The sequence below is a fragment of the Danio rerio genome, chromosome 23 (assembly GCF_049306965.1).
Source record: "Danio rerio strain Tuebingen ecotype United States chromosome 23, GRCz12tu, whole genome shotgun sequence".
In the NCBI taxonomy this organism is placed as follows: domain Eukaryota; kingdom Metazoa; phylum Chordata; class Actinopteri; order Cypriniformes; family Danionidae; genus Danio; species Danio rerio.
In genome coordinates this window covers 12715751-12725000 of record NC_133198.1, presented here as the reverse complement: position 1 = coordinate 12725000, position 9250 = coordinate 12715751, and the positions used below count along the sequence as shown (strand labels likewise).

General features: G+C 38.3%; 1 protein-coding gene across 1 annotated transcript in view; it reads right to left on the bottom strand.

The window, feature by feature from the left end:
• Positions 1 to 53: 53 nt before the first annotated feature.
• The window catches only part of sac3d1 (SAC3 domain containing 1), a 62276-nt gene continuing 53079 nt past the window's right edge, over positions 54 to 9250 (bottom strand). The window contains exon 4 of the mRNA NM_001386495.1: positions 54 to 757. Within this exon, the coding sequence (NP_001373424.1) occupies positions 294 to 757 (464 nt within the window). The 3' untranslated portion in view covers positions 54 to 293. The remainder of the gene's footprint in view (positions 758 to 9250) is intronic.

Genomic DNA, 9250 nt, shown 5'->3' with positions numbered 1-9250 from the left:
AAAGAAACTCATAAAGCTTTAAAACAAGTGTTAAGTCAATGACAGAATTTAAATTTTTGAATTAGAAATTTTACTTTTAATGTACTCTCTCTTTATAAAAAAATAACTCTAAGGCTTTACAGTTTTTTTTTCTCTTTTGACAAGATCAGAAGTAGGAAATTATATCATTAAACAGGAAATATATAATTAAAAGTATTTAAACATGACCACAACCCCCCTCACCCAACGCCAAAAAATACAAATAAAAGAAACAACAGTCCAAATGATTAGAGCAGTGCATAAAAGGCAAGTTATTAGGCACAAGAATGAATCAGACTCCCAGAAGACCCGTTCCAGTGCTCGTGGTCCAGCGGTTCATGCATGTGCCTGCACTGCAGATCTGCAGACGAAGCTTCAGTGAAGGAGCTTTTGGAGAAGTTGACACAGTCTCCAGTAACCTTCACGCTGTACACCGTGCACAGCTCAACAGCCAGGGCCTCTTTTAGACACAACAGTTGTGCCAGTCTCTGCAGAGGGTAGCGATAGTTTCGGCTGCTGTGCCCGTGGCTGTAGAGCAGGAGCAGGTCTCTCCTGCATGGCAGCAGGTGTCGGTGGACGGCACACACCTGCATGAAGTCCAGTTTCTTGGCCAGACGAAGCAGCCGAACTGGGTTACGCTCCATGTGTGCTCTGCTCACCTCCAGAGCCAGACGGACAGCCAAAGAACTGCGGATCCTCTCAGGCAGAGCAAGAACATGCTGAACGGCTTGAGCCGAACCTGAAAATAGTATGAAAAAAATCATTAAAATGAGAACATAACTCTAAATGCACAGCATTTAACTTATAAACCCAGGTCTATATAGAGGGCACTTTTGTTAAAACAGTTAATTGACTGCATAGTTTTATTAGTGTCAAATTTAAAAATATATAGATTTTAAAATAAATAGATTTAGCATTTATCCCATATTCTATTTAAACCTTCGATTGCAGCATGAAAAATTGTTCATCTGAAAGTGAAATAGTATTTGAAAAACAGAGACAAATGATCTTTGCTCCAACAGAGCCCCCCCATCCCACAGCACCAATGTTATTTTATACATTATAAACAATGTTATGCCTATTTTTAATCGGTTTTACATTCTGTCGCAATATATACATACATACAATACAAAAAGACAAAAGTTCCATTATATGTTCACTCATCTATTGTACATATATACGCACACGAGTCACAATAGGCTTAGCAAATGTAAACTAAAGAAATAAAATAATTTAAATAGAAATGAAAATGTAGTCAAATAAAATGGAGGGGAAAAATGTGAGAAACAAATAAACAATGGTCAAACTGAAAATATTAAGTTTGGATCCATTTGTTTTATATATGTCAACACTGGCTGCCAGTTAAGATGAAATTTTTGACTGCAACCTTTGGTGGAGTACCGAATCTTCTCCATTGTAAGATGGTACATAAGGTCCCTAATATAATGATTAAAAGTTGGAGGAAATTTGTTCTTCCATTTGAGCAGTATAAGACGTCTAGCAATTAATGTTGAAAAAGAAATCATGCTTTTGGTATTATTGTCTAAACCGGGATCCGTGATTAAACTAAATATTCCTGTAACAGGGCAAGGGTCAATTGTTAAATGTAAAACATTTGAAAAAAATGTAAATATTAATTGCCAGAACTTGGTAATTTTAGAACATGACCAAAATGTGTGTGTGATTAGCTATTTCTACGTCACATCTATTACATAGGGGATTTATAGTTGGTGAAAATCTTGCTAATTTTGCTTTTGTCCAATGAAGGCAATGGACCGCTTTAAACTGAATAATTGTATGTCGCAAACAAATTGAAGTTGAATGAATCTTATTTATAATGTCTTGCCAAATTTCCTCTGAGAGGATCAACTCAAGTTCATTTTCCCATTGTTGTTTCGACTTTGTTACTGAAGTTAGATTTTGTGAGGAGATAAAAAGAGTAAATCACACCGATATTACCTTTGAGAACTGGATTGGTTTTTAAAATGGTGTCAAGTAATGTTTCTGTAGGTAAAGTTGGAAAGTCTACTGTATAAGAAATCATAAAACTGCAGATCTGTAAATATCTAAAGAAATGTGTTTTGGGGATATTGTATTTTGTTCTTATTTGGTCCAAGGACATGAATTTGGATCGCTATATAAATCGTTCAGTTTGGTGAGCCCTTTTTCTATCCAGCAATTAAATGTAGCATCTGCAATCGAAGGAGTAAACATATGCTTTTTTATAATAGGGGCCTGCATGGATAGATCTGCAATTGATAAAGCTTGTCTAAATTGGTGCCATATTTTAAAAGATGTTTTAACAATTGGATTCGGAGAGTATCTAGATATTGGGTCAGGAAGAGGAATCTTAGAACAGAGTAAAGAAGATAATGCAAATTTACAAGAAGCCTTTTCTAGTTGTAACCAGGTGGGATTATCAGAAGGGTTAATCAAATACAACATAAATTTAATGTTAGAAGCCCAATAATAATGTTGGAAATTTGGGAGAGATAACCCACCAAAAGAGCGATGTCTTTGCAATAAATTTTTACGCATGCGAGGTATTTTCCTATTCCAGATAAAATCAGATATAAGGGAGTCTATGTTGATAAAGAAAGACTTGGTTAAAAAAATTGGAAGACACTGAAATAAAAATAGCAGTCTAGGCAGTATATTCATCTTAACAGTGTTAATTCTACCTCCCAAAGATAAAGAAAGCAGGTTCCAACGATCAAGATCTTGTTTTAAGTTATGTATAAGTGGGCTAAAGTTAGCATTATAAAGTTTATGATATTTATGAGTAACCCAGACACCCAAGTATTTAATTTTCTCAGTACTTATTTTAAACGCAAATGAGTTAGATAATGTTGTGTAAGTTTTACAATTCACCGGCATAAGTTCACTTTTCTTAATATTAATTTTATAACCCAAAATTTTCCCGAAATCTATTAAAAGTCCAATCAGTGCTGGCAAGCTTGTAAGTGGAAGAGATAAGTATACAAGCATATCGTCTGCATACAAAGAAACTTTGTGTTCTATATTCCCTTTATATATTCCCTTAATTAGAGTATTCTCTCGTATAGCCACAGCTAATGGTTAAATTACCAATGCAAATAAAAGAGGAGATAATGGGCAGCCCTGTCTCGTACCACGTTGTAAAGAAAAAAAAAGGAGATAGATTATTATTTGTTCGCACTGTCGCCACCGGTGAGTTATAAATTATTTTTATCCAATGAATAAATTTTGAACCAAACCCAAATTTTTCCAAAACATAAAAAAAGAAAGTCCCACTCCACCCTGTCAAATGCTTTTTCAGCATCAAGCGATAGTAGTACCTCAGAAGTATTAGATGGAGTGGGATCATAAAGAATACTTAAGAGTCTACGTATATTGAAAATTAGTTGCCGGTTTTTAATAAACCCAGTTTGATCACTCGATATTACAGAAGGCAGAACGTTTTCCAGCCCACGAGCTAACATTTTGGCCATGATTTTGCTGTCTACATTGAGAAGAGAGATTGGGCGATAAGAGCCACATTTGAGAGGGTCTTTATTTTCCTTGAGATATTTGATGATGTTTTAATAAAATATGACAAAACAATGGACTGTGGACTTTGAGCATGACCTTTGTGGGTCTTACATTTTATTATGTAGCCTTAACTACTATATACTTACATCAAAATATGAATACAGTGTACTTATTGTGTTCATAATGTATAGCAGAACACTTCTGGTGCTCTTGAGGTGGGATACGGGTAAGGTTAGGTCAATAGTCTTTCTTTACCAGATGTAATTACATACAGGGATTTAATAAATCATTAGTAGGCCCACACGGAATCTGCTTGAGCAGAAATCTGCAGATCTCCGGAGATTTTTAGCCCATCATTGAGTCTATTTATTTACTTGTTTAAATGTTTGTAAATTTATATTTATTTAGTTTTTAAATTAATTTCAGTGATATTATTGACTAATATCAAAATGTTCATTTGATTTATTTACAAAACAGTTTGTAAAGTAATTTTAATTTAATGTCTTTTAGTAGATATATGAGAAACATGCTTTACCAAATAAGTAAAGATGCATAACTAAAAACAAGATCTAAATGGATTTGCATTGTAAACAAGTCAAATCAAATCACTTTTATTGTCACATCATCAGCAGCACGTGTGCGATAATGAGTGAAAAGCTTAGGTGCTGGCTCCGGACAGTGCAAATACTACAACATACAACAACATACTAAACAGGACAATTTAAAATTGGCAATGTTGACAGCGATATGTACAATGAATAGGTGTACATATAGTTGTAGGCAGTGATGTTTTGAGTATTGATTGGTTAAATAGCAGTGCATTCTACATATTGATGGTGTGCAGTGAGGGTATGGAAGAGTTTGTGTGGGGTGTGTTAAGTGTTCATCAGCCTAATAGTCTGAGGGAAGAAACTTTCTTTAAGTCGACTAGTGCAAGACCGGATGCTGCGGAACCCTTTGCCTGAGGGTAGCTAAGAGAAAAAGTCTATGGCTTGGGTGGGTGAAGTCGCTGATGATTCTCTTGGCTTTCCTCATATGTGTGTTTATATATATAGTATGTAGTATGTATATATATGTATGTGTGTATATATATATATATATATATGTGTGTGTGTGTGTGTGTGTGTGTGTGTGTCATCACAATGTTTGGTAGACTTATTTTCTATTCTGGTAATATGTATGTTTTTCATTATTTCGACGTGGCCCCTTTAAGAATCTTAGGTTTCAGAACAGAGTCATACCATGTGAGCACTGATGAAGAAGTGAGCAGGAATGTTGCACAGAGCAGCACAGTCAGACAATCCTGAGTTAATTCTGTGACGTTTGCATTCATCTTGTGTTTGTTTAAGCATCGTGGGTATGTATTGACCGTTTTAATCGATGTCTATTATTCCAGATGCTTTAGGCCATTTATATATAGTTATTATTAGAAGTCTATTCTTTTCTGTCTGTTTCACTATGATTAAGGGACATTGTGAGTTTAATCTCTGACTAGTTTATTGAACGTTCATGCAATTCAGTATAGTTAAAAAGTGATTTAAGAATTGAGTGTGTTTAACATGATTATATTACATTTAGGAGAACGTGTGTTTAAGAGAAATACATATATATATATAATATACATACATACATTATATCATACATATTGGATATTAAATATCACCGTTATTGAAATAAATCTACCGCGATATATATATTGATATCGAGTTATTGTCCAGCCCTCCTCTGGATGCACAAAAGGCCTTTGATCAGGTCGAGTGGCCCTATATGTTTGGATTGCTACACAAGTTTGGCTTTGGCGAGACTTTCATATTATGGGTCATTAATTTATGACAGACCAATGTGTTCAATTTTAACAAATATTAACAGATCATCCAAGTTTCTTTTACATTGTTCAGTGCAGCAGGGCTGCCCTCTTTCGCCTACTCTTTTCCTATCGCCATAGAGCCCCTTGCTGTATCATAATGACATCACAGGTCTTAAAGTAGGGGGGAGCTCTCATCAGCTTATATGCAGACGATGTGATATTGTATTTAGGGAACTCTGGAAGATCTGTTCCCGCCCTATTAGATTTAATCACTACTTTTGGGAAGCTGTCTGATTATACAATCAACCTCTCAAAGAGCCTTTTTGTTCCACTTTAAACCAACTTTAGAGCCGATTTTCTGAAAAACATTCCATTTTAAATAACTAGGGACCCCTTCACATATTTAGGTCTGACAATTCCTATAGATCAAAAACACTTATTTAAGCTGAATTTTGCAGCTTATTCCAAAACTAAAAAAAAAAAAAAAAACAATTGAAAAATCCTGCCCTTATCAATGATTGAACATATAAATTCTATAAAAATGGTCACTCCCTAGGTTCCTTTACATCTGTCAAAATCTCCCAATTTTTCTCACTTCTGCATTCTTTAAGGAGTGGACTCAATAATCTTACCATATGTTTCAAATTACAAAGCACATCGAATATCTAAAGTTCATCTACAGAAGCCAAAGTCCATGGGCGGTCTGGGTTTACCAATATTTAGACATTATTATTGGGCTGCCAACATTACGGCTCTAATGTACTGGGAACAGGGGGTTTCTAGTGGCCTGACCCTCAAGGCTCACTTATGGGTTCGGATCAAGACAGGTCCGGCTGCTGGAGTGGCACTGCCCTGCTAATTGCAAAACCAGACAAGCCCATGGTCTCAAATAAATTAAGTATAGTACTGAAAAACACGGCCGACGTGGGTAGCACATTCGCCTCACAGCAATAAGGTCGCTGGGTCGCTGGTTCGAGCCTCGGCTCATTTGGCGTTTCTGTGTGGAGTTTGCATGTTCTCCTTGCATTCGCATGGGTTTCCTCCGGGTGCTCCGGTTTCCCCCACAGTCCAAAGACATGAGGTACAGGTGAATTGGGTAGGCTAAATTGTCCGTAGTGTTTGAGTGTGTGTGTAAAAGAGTGTATGTGAATGTTTCCCATAGATGGGTTGCGGCTGGAAGGGCATCCGCTGCGTAAAAACTAGCTGGATAAGTTCATTCTGCTGTGGCGACCCCAGATTAATAAAGGGACAAAGCTGACAAAAAAATGAATGAATGAATGAACTGAAAAACACGATTTAAACCAAGTAAGGAAAGTCTTGTCCCTACCAGAGACCTCTGTGTACACATCAATATGCAATAATTATTCTTTTTTACCCCCACAATTCAATCAAAATTCTTTGTTTGGAAGGGAAGGGGTTTATGTTCCATAAAGAACTTCTATGTTAAAAAGAGATTTGCATCATTCAGTCAGTTGAGAGAAAAGTTTTATTTATCCCATTCACATTTTTTTCGATGCTTGCAAGTAAGGCACTATGTGAAATGTAAAATTTTTAATGTCTCCCTGATAAACGTGTTTATGTCTTCTTGAACCCTCCCCAGTCTATTCACCTTATTAGGGACCGAGCACCGAACGGTGCAAGGCCCTATTGGAATTGCTCCGTTTATTCTTCTTCTTCTTCCGCGGAATGAATCGCGGTTTTGAGGGGCTAAACATGCCCGAAAAATCACGCAACTTTGCACACGCCTCAGAAGTGGCGAAAATTTACGTTTGTTATGGGCTTCAGAAGTGGGCGTGGCAAAATGACTCGACAGCGCCACCTAGAAAAATTAAACGGACGTGCCCCCGATCCACGAATCACGCACATGCACGAAAATTGGCACACACCTCAAACATGCCAAAACATACGAAAAAGTCTCTTGGAGCCATATCTCAAACCCAACAGGAAGTCGGATATTTTTAACTTCCTGCGGCGAAAAAGTGGCGTTTTTGCCATTTCCAGGCGTTGTATTTTAACGAACTCCGCCTAGGGATTTTATCCAATCGACACCAAAATTGGGTTTTGTCATCTAAAGGCCTTGGCGATGTTAAAATGCTAAGCTTTTAAGTTTTCGTCGATGGGCGTGTCCATGGCGCAAACTTTGATGTTTCGCCACAAAACAGGAAGTCGTTATAACTCAGGCATGCATTATCAGATCTGCCTCAAAATTCGCACGCTTGATGAGCGTCCTGACCTGAACACGTTTACATGCCAATATCCAGATACAGTTATAGCGGCACCTGCTGGCCACAGGAAATGACATGATTTACGGAGTAACAAACTCCTCCCACAAATTTTATCGTATCAGCACCAAATTTGGGTTGTGTTAACTGAAAGCTCTAGCGATGATATATTGTGAAGATCTAGAGTTTTCGCAGAGGGGCGTGCCATTTTCAGGCGTTGTATTTTAACGAACTCCTCCTAGGGATTTTATCTGATAAACACCAAAATTGGGTTTTTTCATCTTAAAGCCTTGGTGATGTTAAATTGCGAAGCTTTAGAGTTTTCATCGATGGGCGTGTCCGTGGCGGCCTTGCAAACTTTGATGATTCGCCACAAAACAGGAAGTCTTTATAACTCTGGCATGCAATATTCGATCTGCCTCAAAATTCACACCTTTAATAACAGTCCTGACCTGATCAGGTTTACGTGCCGATATCCAGTTACAGTTATAGCGCCACCTGCTGGCCACAGGAAATGACATGTTTGACACTGTAACAAACTCCTTCCACAAACTTTCCTGTATCAGCACCAAATTTGAATGGTGTTATCTGAAAGCTCTAGCGATGATATATTGTGAAGATCTAGAGTTTTTGCAGAGGGGCGTGTCTGTGGTGGCATGACAAACCTCAACGCTTCGCCATGGAACAGGAAGTCCTTATAACTCAACCACACAATGTCTGATCTGCCTGAAACTTCACATGATTGATAAAGTCCTCTTCTGAACACATCTACATAACAATATTGAGTCTGTCATAGCGCCACCTGCTGACAAAAGGCAGTTTGGCTTATAACTCAGCCAAACAATGTCCGATCTGCCTAAAACTTCACATGGTTGATAAGTTTTCTCTCCTGAAGACATCTACATGCCAATCATGAGTCACAGTTATAGCGCCACCTGCTGACAGGAGGAAGTTTGGCATAAATCTGTGATTTTCTCAGATTTTTTTAATGTATTGGCTTAAATTATTACTGTTCGCTGTTCTCTGTCATCCTGAGGCCACCGGGAGGCGGTGAGCCCGGGTGCGAGGTCCCTATCATCGCTGCTTGCAGCTTTAATTAGGGACCGAGCACCGAACGGTGCAAGGCCCTATTGGAATTGCTCCGTTTATTATTAGGGACCGAGCACCGAAACGGTGCGTAGGCCCTATTGGAATTGCTCCGTTTTTTATTAGGGACCGAGCACCGAACGGTGCAAGGCCCTATTGGAATTGCTCCGTTTATTAGGGACCGAGCACCGAAACGGTGCGTAGGCCCTATTGGAATTGCTCCGTTTTTTATTAGGGACCGAGCACCGAAACGGTGCGTAGGCCCTATTGGAATTGCTCCGTTTTTTATTATTATTATTATTATTATTATTATTCCGCCCCCAATCGGGGCACTTTTGAGGGTCTAAACATGCCCGAAAACTCACGAAAATTTGCACACACACCAAACGCGGTGTAAATGGCTGGGTTTTAGGGGTTTCGGAAGTGGGCGTGGCAAAATGACTCGACAGGGCCACCTAGAAAAATTAAACGGACGAGCCCCCGATCCACGAATCACGCACATGCACGAAAATTGGCACACACCTCAAACATACCAAAACATACGAAAAAGTCTCTTGGAGCCATATCTCAAACCCAACAGGAAGTCGGACATTTTGTACTTCCTGCG